The 16419-nt window shown below is 37.1% G+C and overlaps 1 protein-coding gene across 2 annotated transcripts in view; it reads left to right on the top strand.

Moving 5' to 3' along the window:
* Positions 1–16419, top strand: part of LOC123548397 (uncharacterized) — a 46001-nt gene that overhangs the window by 22332 nt on the left and 7250 nt on the right. For both annotated transcript variants that reach the window (XM_053546476.1, XM_053546475.1), the window contains 4 exons: positions 1072–1154; positions 10589–10652; positions 12452–12580; positions 13361–13430. In XM_053546476.1, coding sequence (XP_053402451.1) covers positions 1072–1154; positions 10589–10652; positions 12452–12580; positions 13361–13430 — 346 coding nt within the window. The remainder of the gene's footprint in view (positions 1–1071; positions 1155–10588; positions 10653–12451; positions 12581–13360; positions 13431–16419) is intronic.

Raw genomic sequence — 16419 nt, 5'->3', positions numbered from 1 at the left:
ACTTTTGTTAATCTGACCTATGTATACTTGGTTAGGATAACACCTAAGAACTGCTTTTAAATCTGACATTCCACATACCTTTTTTGACATTACTCATTTTTACCATGTATTCACTGGTAAGATAATTAAAGATGGGTGGTCAAATTCTTAATTGCACAATTGGTCATAATTATGTTTTGTCAACTTCGCATTTAGTCATATAGCAATTACCACAGTATGATTTAATTTGACAAAAGATCCTCTTTCTGTTTCCTTTAATTGATTTAATAAAATAGAATGAATAAATCATGAATCAGTTTCTTGAAAAAGTACCTGTCATCCTTTAAATAGATATTTTCATTGTACTTTGATATCGCGAATATTCATTTATAGATTTCATTGTTTTGTCAGTCCTTGAACTTAAGTCCCAATAAACAAGTAAAATTCCCATTTATTTTTAACCTGCTGGCAGCATGCGATTCTGCTTTTGCGACCAGTGCAGACCAAGATCAGCCTGCACGTCCATTGCACTGTTCAGTCAGTAAATTTTCAGTGAAAACCCCTTCGAATAATAAATGGTACTGTCCAAGTTGAATGATAGACCAGTCCATTTTAGAAATTTAGCAGGGGTAAAGGTTAAAGGATGAAATCCAGAAATTAGACAGCTGATGTGACCAAAACCATGAAATTTTGTGCCCATGAAATTAAATGAATTCACAGTATTGTAACTTGCAGATAAAGACCACTTTTTGACTCTCCCAAGTATGGTATTTATACACAGGTTTGATTGTTCAGAAAGTCTCCTCTGTGTATAGTATATGAGCCACGCCATGAGAAAACCAACATAGTGGCTTTGTGACCAGCATGGATCCAGACCAGCCTGCGCATCCGCGCAGTCTGGTCAGGATCCATGCTGTTCACTAACGGTTTCTCTTATTGCAGTAGGCTTTAAAAGCGAACAGCACGGATCCTGACCAGACTGCGTGGATGCGCAGGCTGGTCTGGATCCATGCTGGTCGCAAAGCCACAATGTTGGTTTTCTCATGGCACGGCTCATATATATGTACTATATATCTATTCTTCTCTATGTAGAGTATGCAGGTTCAAGACCTGAAGCTGCAGGATGGAGCTCAGCCTGTCAGACATGGTCACCTCAAACTGGGCAGGGCTTTATTGTGAGTAGTTTTGAGTTTATTTGAAATGTAAAAAATTGAAATTGTGATGAAATAATGCACGGAGGGGTACCTGGGGTCTTCCTCCACCATTAAAGCTGGAAAGTCGCCATATGACCTATCATGTGTCGGTGCGACGTTAAATCCAACAAAAAAAAATGAAAACATTTTATAGTCAAATTTAACTGTGAAAGTATGTAGCCAAAATTGAACTACTGATTTTTTGCAATAGAAATGTATTACCATGTAACAGGGCTCCGGAAATTGAGAACTCTATCAGTCCGAAACGAAAATCACGACATCGGCGCTACCCCACCCTCCGTATTACCAATATACCATATTTGTAAAACATGATAGAATAAAGAAATAAGTATGTCATGCATTAAAAATAATTTACCGGTCACTGTGAGTTACCATACAATGTAAACAATCATTCAGTGTTATATGTGATTGTTACTTTGTTTAAATTTCGATGTTTTTCCGAGAAAATACTTGCAAGTATAAAATTGCCGAGGCATTGTTTTCTTGACACCGTGTACCTAACTAGCCTAAAAGCCAACGCAAGTGACTTCGGTACCATATACACGGCAGATACTTTGTAATGTTTCCACATTATTTGACAGAATTTTATAAAATACAATGCGTCAAAGTGATTTACTGGACACAAAGTCTCTGCCAAACATCCTCAGTATCTTAGAGTACTCTGCCATGAACCAAATGTGTTATGTGAACGCTGAGATCGAATTTCCTATGTGTATGATACCAAAAGGTCACGTGGGTTGGCCGCGGATATTTCATTTCACAGGCGTTGTACTTCAGTAAGCAAACTGCGTTTTATAAAGTTATATGTTCTCTAATGATGTAAACAAAATTTCATTTTGAAACGTTTTTAAGACCGATATGATAAGCTGGCCGGGTCCGCCACTCCGTTTTTCATTGTCATTTCGGTTTGCAAATCCTTTTTAGCTCGACTATTCATAGAATAGTAGAGCTATTGGACTCGCCCATGCGTCGGCGTCCGCGTCCGCGTCCGCGTCCCGATTTGGTTAAGTTTTTGTATGTAAGCTGGTATCTCAGCAACCACTTGTGGGAATGGATTGAAACTTCACACACTTATTCACTGTGATAAACTGACTTACATTGCACAGGTTCCATAACTCTGTTTTGCTTTTTTACAAAATTATGCCCCTTTTTTGACTTAGAAATTTTTGGTTAAGGTTTTGTATGTAAGCTTGTATCTCAGTAACCACTTGTGGGAATGGATTGAAACTTCACACACTTATTTACTGTGATAAACTGACTTACATTGCACAGGTTCCATAACTCTATTTTGCTTTTTTACAAAATTATGCCCCTTTTTCGACTTAGAATTTTTTGGTTAAGGTTTTGTATGTAAGCTGGTATCTCAGTACTCACTAATGGGAATGGATTGAAACTTCACACACTTGTTCACTGTCATGATCTGACATGCACAAAGCAGGTCCCATAACTTTATTTTGATTTTTTACAAAATTATGCCCCTTTTTCAACATAGAAATTTTTGGTTAAGTTTTTGTATGTAAGCTGGTATCTCAGTATCCACTAATGGGAAAGGATTGAAACTTCACACACTAGTTCACTTTCATGATATGACGTGCAGTGCAAAGGGTCAATAACTCAACTTTGCATTTTACAAAATTATGCCCCTTTTTCAACTTAGGAGTTTTTGGGTTAAATTCTTATATGTAAGCTGGTATCTCAGTACCCACTAATGGGAATGGATTGAAACTTCATACACTTGTCCACTGTCATGAGCTGATAAGCACTATGCAGGTTCCATAACCCTATTTTACTTTTTTACTAAATTATGCCCCTTTTTCGACTTTCTTATTCATTCAAGCGACAAGGCTGTTAAATAGTCGAGCGTTGCTGTCCTCCGACAGCTCTTGTTTAGCTCACCTGTCACAAAGTGACAAGGTGAGCTTTTGTGATCGCGCGGCGTCCGTCGTCCGTCCGTTAACTTTTGCTTGTGACCACTCTAGAGGTCACATTTTTTGTGGGATCTTTATGAAAGTTGGTCAGAATGTTCATCTTGATGATATCTAGGTAAAGTTCGAAACTGGGTCACGTGCCTTCAAAAACTAGGTCAGTAGGTCTAAAAATAGAAAAACCTTGTGACCTCTCTAGAGGCCATGTATTTCACAAGATCTTCATGAAAATTGGTCAGAACGTTCACCTTGATGATATCTAGGTCAAGTTCGAAAGTGGATCACGTACCGTCAAAAACTAGGTCAGTAGGTCTAGAAATAGAAAAACCTTGTGACCTCTCTAGAGGCCATATATTGCACAAGATCTTCATGAAAATTGGTCAAAATGTTCACTTTGATGATATCTAGATCAGGTTCGAAACTGGGTCACATGCCCTCAAAAACTAGGTCAGTAGGTCTAAAAATAGAAAAACCTTGTGACCTCTCTAGAGGCCATATATTTCACAAGATCTTCATGAAAATTGGTCAGAACGTTCACCTTGATGATATCTAGGTCAAGTTGGAAAGTGGATCACGTACCGTCAAAAACTAGGTCAGTAGGTCAAATAATAGAAAAACCTTGTGACCCCTCTAAAGGCCATATTTTTCATGGGATCTGTATGAAAGTTGGTCTGAATGTTCATCATGATGATATCTAGGTCAAGTTCGAAACTGGGTCACGTGCGGTCAGAAACTAGGTCAGTAGGTCTAAAAATAGAAAAACCTTGTGACCTCTCTAGAGACCATATATTTCATGAGATCTTCATGAAAATTGGTCAGAATGTTCACCTTGATGATATCTAGGTCAAGTTCAAAAGTGGGTCACGTGCCGTCAAAAACTAGGTCAGTAGGTCAAATAATAGAAAACCTTGTGACCTCTCTAGAGGCCATATTTTTCATGGGATCTGTATGAAAGTTGGTCTGAATGTTCATCTTGATGATATCTAGGTCAGGTTTGAAAGTGGGTCACGTGCCTTCAAAAACTAGGTCAGTAGGTCAAATAATAGAAAAACCTTGTGACCTCTCTGAAGGCCATATTTTTCATGGGATCTGTATGAAAGTTGGTCTGAATGTTCATCTTGATGATATCTAGGTCAAGTTCCAAACTGGGTCACGTGCGGTCAAAAACTAGGTCAGTAGGTCAAATAATAGAAAACCTTGTGACCTCTCTAGAGGCCATATTTTCCATGGGATCTGTATGAAAGTTGGTCTGAATGTTCATCTTGATGATATCTAGGTCAGGTTTGAAAGTGGGTCACGTGCCATCAAAAACTAGGTCAGTAGGTCAAATAATAGAAAAACCTTGTGACCTCTCTGAAGGCCATATTTTTCATGGGATCTGTATGAAAGTTGGTCTGAATGTTCATCTTGATGATGTCTAGGTCAAGTTCGAAACAGGGTCATGTGCGGTCAAAAACTAGGTCAGTAGGTCTAAAAATAGAAAAACCTTGTGACCTCTCTAGAGGCCATACTTGTGAATGGATCTCCATAAAAATTGGTCAGAATGTTCATCTTGATGATATCTAGGTCAAGATCGAAAGTGGGTCACATGCCATCAAAAGTAGGTCAGTAGGTCAAATAATGAAAAAACGTTGTGACCTCTCTACAGGCCATATTTTTCATGGGATCTGTATGAAAGTTGGTCTGAATGTTTATCTTGATGATATCTAGGTCAAGTTTGAAACTGGGTCACGTGCCTTCAAAAATTAGGTCAGTAGGTCTAGAAATAGAAAAACCTTGTGACCTCTCTAGAGGCCATATATTTCACAAGATCTTCATGAAAATTGGTCAGAATGTTCACTTTGATGATATCTAGGTCAGGTTCCAAACTGGGTCACATGCCTTCAAAAACTAGGTCAGTAGGTCTAAAAATAGAAAAACCTTTTGACCTCTTTAGAGGCCATATATTTCACAAGATCTTCATGAAAATTGGTCAGAACGTTCACCTTGATGATATCTAGGTCAAGTTCGAAAGTGGATCACGTACCTTCAAAAACTAGGTCAGTAGGTCAAATAATAGAAAAAACTTGTGACCCCTCTAAAGGCCATATTTTTCATGGGATCTGTATGAAAGTTGGTCTGAATGTTCATCTTGATGATATCTAGGTCAAGTTCGAAATTGGGTCAACTGCGGTCAAAAACTAAGTCAGTAAGTCTAAAAATAGAAAAACCTTGTGACCTCTCTAGAGACCATATATTTCATGAGATCTACATGAAAATTGGTCAGAATTGTCACCTTGATGATATCTAGGTCAAGTTCGAAAGTGGGTCACGTGCCGTCAAAAACTAGGTCAGTAGGTCAAAAATAGAAAACCTTGTGACCTCTCTAGAGGGCATATTTTTCATGAGATCTGTATGAAAGTTGGTCTGAATGTTCATCTTGATGATATCTAGGTCAGGTTTGAAAGTGGGTCACGTGCCATCAAAAACTAGGTCAGTAGGTCAAATAATAGAAAAACCTTGTGACCTCTCTAAAGGCCATATTTTTCATGGGATCTGTATGAAAGTTGGTCTGAATGTTCATCTTGATGATGTCTAGGTCAAGTTCGAAACAGGGTCATGTGAGGTCCAAAAATAGGTCAGTAGGTCTAAAAATAGAAAAACCTTGTGACCTCTCTAGAGGCCATACTTGTGAATGGATCTCCATAAAAATTGGTCAGAATGTTCATCTTGATGATTTCTAGGTCAAGTTCGAAAGTGGGTCACATGCCATCAAAAAGTAGGTCAGTAGGTCAAATAATGAAAAAACGTTGTGACCTCTCTAGAGGCCATATTTTTCATGGGATCTGTATGAAAGTTGGTCTGAATGTTTATCTTGATGATACCTAGGTCAAGTTTGACACTGGGTCACGTGCCTTAAAAAACTAGGTCAGTAGGTCAAATAATAAAAAAAACCTTGTGACCTCTCTAGAGGCCATACTTTTCATGGGATCTGTATGAAAGTTGGTCTGAATGTTCATCTTGATGATATCTAGTTCAAGTTTGAAACTGGGTCAACTGCGGTCAAAAACTAGGTCAGTAGGTCATAAATTAGAAAAATCTTTTGACCTCTCTAGAGGCCATATTTTTCAATGGATCTTCATGAAAATTGATCTGAATGTTCACCTTGATGATATCTAGGTCAGTTTTGAATCTTGGTCACGTGCGTTCAAAAACTAGGCCAGTAGGTATAAAAATAGAAAAACCTTGTGACCTCTCTAGAGGCCATATTTTTCATGAGATCTTCTTGAAAATTAATGAGAATGTTCACCTTGATGATATCTAGGCAAAGTTCAAAACAGGGTCACGTACCTTCGAAAACTAGGTTAATAGGTCAAATAATAGAAAAACCTTGTGACTGACCTCTCTAGAGACCATATTTTTCAGTGGATCTTCATGAAAATTGGTCAGAATTTTTATCTTGATAATATCTAGGTCAAGTTCAAAACTGGGTCACATGAGCTCAAAAACTAGGTCACTATGTCAAATAATAGAAAAAACAACGTCATACTCAAAACTGGGTCATGTGGGAACAGGTGAGCGATTCAGGACCAGCATGGTCCTCTTGTTTTTTGTACAGTTGGGTTGCAAAGACGATTTTCTGTACTTGTTTCAACTGGACTGCCAAATGAATCATACAATTTAATATTATTTTTACAAATCAAGTAATTATAAAAAAAAAAAAAAAAATATTTATATCTGTTTCTCGTGTGATGTCTCATTAAATGCAGTGACCATTTGTTTCTTTTTACCCATCTTCAAAATAAAGCAATCCGTCGGCTAATGATCTAAATACCGGTAGAAGAAGTGGGTCCCCGTCAGAAGCATTTGGATCCAGCCAGAAGCATTTGGAAACCAGTCTAAATTGTTTAACAGGTTGCAGTCGGCTGCCTGCAAACATTAAAGGATGTGCCACGCAAGCACTGTTGTGTCACGTGCTAATTAAGGGCCGATTACCAAGGTGACAGTCAGACCACTTGACACGTTTATTGATTATCTGAGGGTGCGACCAACAATTTCCTGCTTGGCAGGTGATCGTGTATGGAGATTTCAGACCGAAATTTATACTTTTTAGCTCCCCTGTCACAAAGTGACAAGGTGAGCTTTTGTGATCGCGCAGCGTCTGTCGTCCGTCCGTGCGTGCGTCCGTGCATGCATAAACTTTTCGCTTGTGACCACTCTAGAGGTCACATTTTTCATGGGATTTTTATGAAAGCTGGTCAGAATGTTCACCTTGATGATATCTAGGTCAAGTTTGAAACTGGGTCATGTGCGGTCAAAAACTAGGTCAGTAGGTCTAAAAATAGAAAAACCTTGTGACCTCTTTAGAGGCCAGATTTTTCAATGGATCTTCATGAAAATTGATCAGAATGTTCATCTTGATGATATCTAGGTCAAGTTTGAAACTGGGTCAACTGCGGTCAAAAACTAGGTCAGTAGGTCAAATAATAGAAAATCCTTGTGACCTCTCTAGAGGTCATATTTTTCATGGGATCTGCATGAAAATTGGTCAGAATGTTCATCTTGATGATATCTAGGTCAGGTTCGAAACTGGGTCACAACCGGTCCAAAACTAGGTCAGTAGGTCAAATAATAGAAAAACCTTGTGACCTCTGTAGAGGCCGTATTTTTCATGGGATCTGCATGAAAATTGGTCAGAATGTTTATCTTCCTGATATCTAGGTCAAATTTGAAACTGGGTGGTCTGCGGTCAAAAACTAGGTCAGTAGGTCAAATAATAGAAAATCCTTGTTACCTCTCTAGACGTCATATTTTTCATGGGATCTGCATGAAAATTGGTCAGAATGTTCATCTGGATGATATCTAGGACAAGTTCGAAACTGGGTCACGTGCCTTAAAAAACTAGGTCACTAGGTCAAATAATAGAAAAACCTTGTGACCTCTGTAGAGGCCATATATTTCATGGGATCTGCATGAAAATTGGTCAGAATGTTCACCTTGATGATATATAGGTCAAGTTCGAAACTGGGTCAACTGCGTTCCAAAACTAGGTCAGTAGGTCTAAAAATAGAAAATCCTTGTGACCTCCCTACAGGCCATATTTTTCAATGGATCTTCATGAAAATTTGTGAGAATGTTCACCTTGATGATATCTAGGTCTGTTTTGAAACTGGGTCACGTGCGGTCAAAAACTAGGTCAGTAGGTCAAATAATAGAAAAACCTTGTGACCTCTCTAGAGGTTATATTTTTCATGGGATCTGCATGAAAATTGGTCAGAATGTTCATCTTGATGATATCTAAGTCCAGTTCGAAACTGGGTTACATGCAATCAAAAACTAGGTCAGTAGGTCAGATAATAGAAAAACCTTGTGACCTCTGTAGAGGCCAGATTTTTCATGGGATCTGTATGAAAATTGGTGAGAATGTTCATCTTGATAATATCTAGGTCAGGATTGAAACTGGGTCACATGTTATCAAAAACTAGGTCAGTAGATCAAATAATAGAAAAAACTTGTGACCTCTCTAGAGGCCATATTTTTCATGGGATCTTTATGAAAGTTGGTCTGAATGTTCATCTTGATGATATCTAGGTCAAGTTTGAAACTGGGTCAACTGCGGTCAAAAACTACGTCACTAGGTCTAAACATAGAAAAACCTTGTGACCTCTATAGAGGCCATATTTTTCAATGGATCTTCATGAACTTTGGTGAGAATGTTCAGCTTGATGATATCTAGGTCAAATACAAAACTGGGTTATATGCCTTCAAAAACTAGTTCATTATTTCAAATAATAGAAAAACCTTGTGACCTCTCTATAGGCCATATTTTTCAATGGATCTTCACGAAAATTGGTCAGAATTTTTATCTTGATGATATCTAGGTCAAGTTCAGAACTAGTTCACATGAGCTCTAAAACTAGGTCACTATGTCAAATAATAGAAGAAACGACGTCATACCCAGTTCATGTGGGGACAGGTGAGCAATTCAGGACCATCATGGTCCTCTTGTTATACTTTTTCTCCATTGTTACGGGACCGATTTTTTTCGTTTTTTCACTTTATGAATCGGTCTGAAAAGTCAAAAATCGGTCCAAAACTGACAAACCGGCAAATTTCCGGAGCCCTGCCATGTAATGATGTATCTGATTAGAAGTTAGGACACAGTTACAAAACAAACAAACAAACAAAGAAATCAAAATCCTCTTGTTCATGGTGCTGCTTTATAAGGATTTTGAAGAATAGCACTGGGATTATTCTGTACCTGGGATTATTCTGTACCTATTTTTCTCTTCCAGTCTAAGATTTACATTTGTACCACATGACTGTCAAATATATTTCAGTACTGAATACAATATATTCCCGTAAAAATAGTAATGGGTTGGTTTTTCCAACAATTATTTATGTGATTTTATTACCGAGCAAAATTTTTCTTTGAATAGTCAAAATTCATTTCAGTTGGGAATTATTTCTTATGACTGGGAGTTTTTTTGCTTCAAACTGGTAAAAAATGGAGCTTAATTGGGATTGAGAATGGGCAGATATTCGGCCCCGTGAGACTGGTGGAAAAGGCCCTGTTTGTCTAATCCCTTATCAAAACAAACAATTAATAATTCACCTGTGAAAAACAACTCTTTCCTCCAGCTGCATATGTGTCAAACATGTATAATACACAACAGTCGGTGACACTTTGATTTACTGTGTAAACATGTTTGGCACTCCTCGGTAATTATCAACCCAGTCATAATACTGATTTTTATTTTTTGAAAAGCGGGAGAAATATGGTTTTGTTCGGGAGACGAGAGGCAAGGTGAAAAAATCGGGATTTTGACCCTCCCTTGTGGGAGATCACATGTATGTATTCCGTGTTGGACAGTTCAACATTAAAAGCAGTTCACTGATAGTGCAAAATAAGCAAAGAATGATGTTTACCATTTTCTTGTCAGTCCCATTTTGGTCAATACAGGATATATTTGGACTTTGACCCATCAAAAAAACATACTGAACTTGTCATTTTTCAAATGGGTACTGTCCAAATACAGAACAATGTTAATCAAAGGCGTACGCTAGAATTCCCTGTATATGAGATGGGCGAAAATTTTCCCAATAACAGAATTTCTTTAAACTTTGGATATTGAAGAACAATCATCTAAGAAACAAAAAAATGCAATAAAAATCATAGGTCACCAGATTCGAAAAAGAGTTATCTGCCCTTGAAAACATCAGTTTTGGGGGAAATGCCGTTTTCAAGGGCAGATAATTCTTTTTCGATACCGGTGACCTATGATTTTTATTGCATTTTTTTGTTTCTTAGATGATTGTCCTTCAATATCCAAAGTTTGAAGAAATTCTGTTATTGGGAAAATTTTCGCACCAAATTCTAGCATACGATCTTAACTCAATAGTAATGTTTACAAAAAATAAAATTTTGTAAGGTAAGTAGTTTTAGTATAGATACAGATATTTATATAAATATGTTGTTTCTATTACCAGAGAGCTGAGGGAAGCATTTAATTCAGTTGACAACAGTGTCCTTGGTTACCTCACCCATAAAGATGTAAGTTAAAGATATTAGAAAAGGAACTTTTTTGTATTTACCATTGTTTAATCCTTAGCCTGCTGACGGCAAGTGATTCTGCCTTTGCGACCAGTGCAGACCAAGATCATGGTCTGCACTGTTCGCTATTCAGTCAGTATCTTTTTGGTAAGTACCCCTTTTAACAGTTAATGGTACTGTCTAAATTGAAAGATGAAGTACTTCATTGTAGAAATTTACGAGGGTAAGGGTTAATTACAGTTGTGGACATTTCCAACTAGAGCCATAGTACTTTTATGGGATAGAACATTCCTGTAACAAACAGATTTTTGGAAACTTACTTGAAAATAGTATAATTGTTAACTTACATTGTGTAGCTAATTCATTGTGTTTTAACAAATTTAGCAGTGGTAAAGTCAATGATCTGTAACAAGACCCATTTAGTCAAAACTCTTGTGTTTAAAAGTGTATTTTCCCAGTTTATAACCTATAACAAAATAAAGTGATTTTTATCTCTGATTAGTTTTTAGCTCGACTAATAGAAGAATAGGGGAGCTTTCCTACTCGCCCCAGCGTCAGCGTGAGCGTTAGCATGAGCGTCACACAAATGTTGAAGTTTGCGTACCACCCCAAATATTTTCAAAGTCCATTGAGATATTGCTTTCATATTTTGCATACTTGTTTACCATCATGACCCCAGTCTGTAAAAAGGAGGAGGCAACTCTATCAAGCATTTTGACTGAATTATGGCCCCTTTTCGACATAGAATAAACGTTAAAGTTTGCGTACCACCCCAAATATTTTCAAAGTCCATTGAGATATTGCTTTCATATTTTGCATACTTGTTTACCATCATGACCCAAGTCTGTTAAAAGAAGGAGGCAACTCTATCAAACATTTTGACTGAATTATGGCCCCTTTTCGACGTAGAATAAATGTTAAGTTTGCGTACCACCCCAAATATTTGCAAAGTCCATTGAGATATTGCTTTCATATTTTGCATACTTGTTTACCATCATGACCCCAGTCTGTAAAAAGGAGGAGTCAACTCTAACAAGTATTTTGACTGAATGTTGGCCCCTTTTCGACTTAGAATATGCTTATTGTAATGTTAAAGTTTTACTCATTGCTTATATTATACTATCAAGCACTGAGAATAGTCGAGCGCGCTGTCCACTGACAGCTCTTGTTGTAATTCCTGATTAATCTGTGGACAATGGTTGTCTATTCAAGGGGATTTACAGACACTGTCAAACTGTCTTGTGAGAGAAATAGTTGTAACCATTCGTGCTTTGTTCATCCTTACACTTCAAATATATCTTAATGATTGAAAGATTAATAATATTTGTCATTTGTTAACTTTTAAATCGGATAGAAATATCCATCCCGAGGGCACCTGTACATCAGGCGGTAACGAGGTTTGCAGAATTGTTTAACCTATAAGTGTCATTACTCGCTGACAGGTGTGTTTAGCTTATGAGTAGCACAGAATGTTTAGTTTACTGGTTGACAGATGTGTTTAGCTTATGAGTGGCACAGAATGTTTAGTTTACTGGTTGACTGGTGTGTTTAGCTTATGAGTGGCACAGAATGTTTAGTTTACTGGTTGACAGATGTGTTTAGCTTATAAGAGTGATACAGAATATTTAGTTTACTGGTTGACAGGTGTGTTTAACCTGAAAGACTGGTACAGAATGTTTAGTTTACTGGTTGACAGGTGTGTTTATCCTCTAAGAGTTGTATAGAATTTTTGTTTACTGGTTGACAGGTGTGTTTAGCTTCTAAGAGTTGTATAGCTTGTTTTATTTACTGGTTGACAGGTGTGTTTAGCCTATAAGAGTTGTACAGGTGAAGATCTTGATTCAAGATGGTTGAAACAGAGAAGAAAAACACAAGATGAGTTTGTGTATGAAGAATTTTGTGCAATAGTTACAGAACACAAACATCAGGTAAATAAATCCTTTATTACACTCTAGCAGCCAGATTCAGTGTAATATTTACAAGTCACCTTGTGATTGGTTGTATGGTAGTTGTGTTTTCAGTCCATGACAATCATGTGATCCATTGCAAAAATTTGAGTTTTAAACTACCTCAGCAAATTTAATAGGATTCCAGTGAAATTTCATAGAGTGATTACATTGAAGTAAAGATGTTTGTGACTTTTTTCAGGTTTAGCTGAATCCCCATAGAGTTATGCACCCTTTGATGTAGACAAAATATGTATACATTCACTTTACGAGTACACGAGAGTTTGTGCCACAAACTCCTTCCACAGTCTTAAAGAGACTCTTCATACACATGGTCACCATGAAGTGTAAAATGTATGACGTTTTTTCCCAGATTAATTCAAGCATTGCTGAGTGAAGGGCCATTATTTCGTATTGTTTGGGGAGCGGGTGGGTGTGTGTGTGGGGAGGGGGGAGGGGGAAGTCAGAATTTATTCCAGCTTTAATTGTGGAGGAAGGTCACAGAAGCCACTGCTGGGGTTTCAGGGATGGTTAAGAGCATTGCTAAAACCATCAGCTGCAGTAAGTCGGCTGTCTTTCTCACATAAAGAGTTTTACCTCTTTGGAACCAAGAACCACAGTGGAGAGGTTTGAGGCGAGTGGCATAAACAGCTCAAACATGGAGGCTGCTGGAAAAATATATTACTGAAATACTGTTGAAAAGGAGCTTTGAGTTAAACTCAGACAGACAAATATAATTTGCCTTTCTATTGAATATTGCAGGCCCAGACTCCAAGTTTTCTTCAGAAGTTATATTCACATATTCTACAACCATTTAAATGGCTTATATCAAGTAAGTTTCTTTTCTTTAAATATAGTTAAATATAGACCAGCATAAGATGGGCTTACATTAAGGCGTTGGACAACATACATTTTAAAAAAGCACCCATTTTTGTTGTCGAGCCCGTAAGGGAGCGAAGTTATAGTTGTCCAAATGGCTGTTTGGTGTATGTCAGTGCGTCCGTCCGGATTTCTTTGTCCAGACCATGTTTGTCATTGATTGTGGGATTTTAAAATAACTTGGCACAATTGTTCACCACCATGGGACTGCGTGTCGCGCGGAAAACCCATGTCAATATCTTAAAGGTTAAGGTCACACTTTGAGTTTAAAGGTCTATTACTAAGGGAAAGTGAGTTGGCAATTTTTTTCATAGCCAGTGCATAGACTTCTGCAAGACACTAAATAATGAAGATTGGCAGGTCAAAATTTACAGAAGGTCTTTGGAACTCAAAGAAATGTATGTGTATTATGTTGAAATTTCAATGAATCGACAGAATGACCCCCCAGGTCTTTTTAACTTTCTTCATACTTCATAGAAAAATAATTGTACATATACTGCGATTTATTTCGAATTTCTACATACCAACTTTCATTTTCCAATAAAATGAAATAGTTTCTGTGCTTTTTAAAAGAAATTAAAATGTCCACTTTCCTTAGTATTGGACCTTTAAAGGTCAAATATGGCTATAATTGACCTTGACCTGACAATAACTTCGTCATTGAATGTGGGATTATAAAATAACCTGGCACAATTGTTTAATTTGGCACAAATGTTTGTCTCAGTGAGTCAGAGTGTGCAACTACCAGTCCTTTTGACAGCTGGCGGGCTAGACATGTTGCCCTTGGGCATCTAGTTTGGTTCATTTCCCTTTAAAGGTTATCAGTCAGAGATATCTATAAATCTCTATGCTGCTGCTGGATAGAGGTGTGTAGCAACAGCTTATTTCAAAGTCATTTAAACAGAATGATGTACAGTCGACATTGTACATGCAACCACCTGTATTAAGCGACTTTTTCATTTAACGATGGCTTCACATCCTGCCCAAATGTTTTTACTACACACATGCATTCTTTCAAACGACTTTTCCATTACGCGACTAGCGACCACATAAAACTGGCCCCAGCAGGTACAATTGCTTGCAAAATATACCTATCAAGCAACCATGTTGGGAGGATCTCTTCTGTTACTTTTACACCGGGCTAATTTGTGAGCAGTTTTATTAAAAAAACATTTCTCAGTATCCTCATTGTTTTTAAATGCCAACCAAAAATAGGACAAAGGAAAACCCAATTGGAATTTCATTCATTGCACAGCCTTGAAAATGCTTCTCAAATGTGACATATCTTGATAATTTGCACGTTCTGATATATTTCAGTTGTAAAGCCTATCGTTATGATTGTATACTTGCCTGTCCTGAGATAAATGATTGTCTTTCAGAAAAGTAAGAGAAAATCCGAGCTCTTGGAGTAATTTATCACAAAAACAGCCAGATGTTGTCTTTATGTTATTACGTTTAGCGAATGCTATCAAAAATGACATGATACCTGGTCTTTGTTGTCACTATGGCATTAGAGACAATTGATAGATTGCAATGAAATAACAATGTTCAGTATTTTTAAAATTATTATTTTTGCAACTGAACACAAAAGGGACATTCAGGATCTGGTATTTTAGCAAATTGTGTTAAGAAAAACTTTTTTCTCCAACACTGTGCCAGTTTCATTTGAAATGTATAAGAAACCTAAATGCATGAAAAAATACAAGGTTTTAGCTTGATATCAACAGTTTCTAAGGTTTTATGGCATTTTCAGTACCACAAGACAAAGTGTCAGATTTTGTCAAAAATAGCTGTCGCGACATAATTTTGAAGCAGTTACCCTAAATGCAGCCTTGTTTTGCCCTGTTTTGACTTTTTCTACTCTGATATGCATATAAATTACACATTTAAACTGTTAAATATGTTCACTTTTACCTCTGATGGCTAGAAATTAGCAATAAATTTGTCATTTTCTATCCAATTCTAATCAAAGTAGCCCATTTCCACCATCATCTGGCCAGATTTCAATTTTTACCAATGTCATCTTATAGGTTATAACACACTAAATAGTTTTTGTTCTTTATTCTATATAAAATTGACCTATTTTCAATGGCCGCAGCACACTCCAGGACCCATTTTAAATGTCTGTAACCTACATTTTCTTGAAGAATCTTGATAGTGCTAAAGAAAAATCAAAAGAAAAGAAGGGGTCATGTTTGATGCAAGAAAAATAATTTCAGTCAAACACACAAACTGCAAAATCAGCTTAAAAATGAGACCCCAAATTATACTAGTGGTGTATGATCTAAGTTTCCATGAAAAATTTTGTCATGTTGTTATTTCATTATGAAAATGCTACCTACATGTCAGTCATAGATCTGTCATGTGATTTTAGCAAAAAAATTGCAAAGAAAATAAGGAAAATAACTCTACAGAGCAAAAAAACTGAGGACTATTTGTGTCCGCCATTATGCGACTACCATTTTTTTTTCGCGCCATTTTTAGCTCGACTATTCGAAGAATAGTCTAGCTATTCTACTCACCCTGGCGTCGGCGTCGGCGTCACACCTTGGTTAAGTTTTTGCATGCAAGTACATACAGCTATCATTTAAAGGCATATAGCTTTGAAACTTATTTATTCTTTTTCTAGGTCAATTACCAACCTCACTGGGTCAAGTTCCATAACTCTAACATGTATTTTGAGCAAATTATGCCCCCTTTTGGACTTAGAAAATTCTGGTTAAAGTTTTACATGCAAGTTACTATCTCCAAAACTAATGCAGATATTGATTGAAACTTCACATGTGTCTTCGGGGTTATAAAACTAGTTGATAGCACCAAGTCCCATAACTCTGACCTTCATTTTGGCCAAATTATGCCCCCTTTTGGACTTAGAAAATTCTGGTTAAAGTTTTGCGTGCAAGTACATACAGCTATTACTAAAAGGCATATAGATTTGAAAC

The sequence above is a fragment of the Mercenaria mercenaria genome, chromosome 6 (genome assembly GCF_021730395.1).
Source record: "Mercenaria mercenaria strain notata chromosome 6, MADL_Memer_1, whole genome shotgun sequence".
Taxonomy (NCBI): Eukaryota; Metazoa; Mollusca; class Bivalvia; order Venerida; family Veneridae; genus Mercenaria; species Mercenaria mercenaria.
Note: the sequence above shows the minus strand (reverse complement) of the source record. Positions and strands in the feature narration are given on the sequence as shown.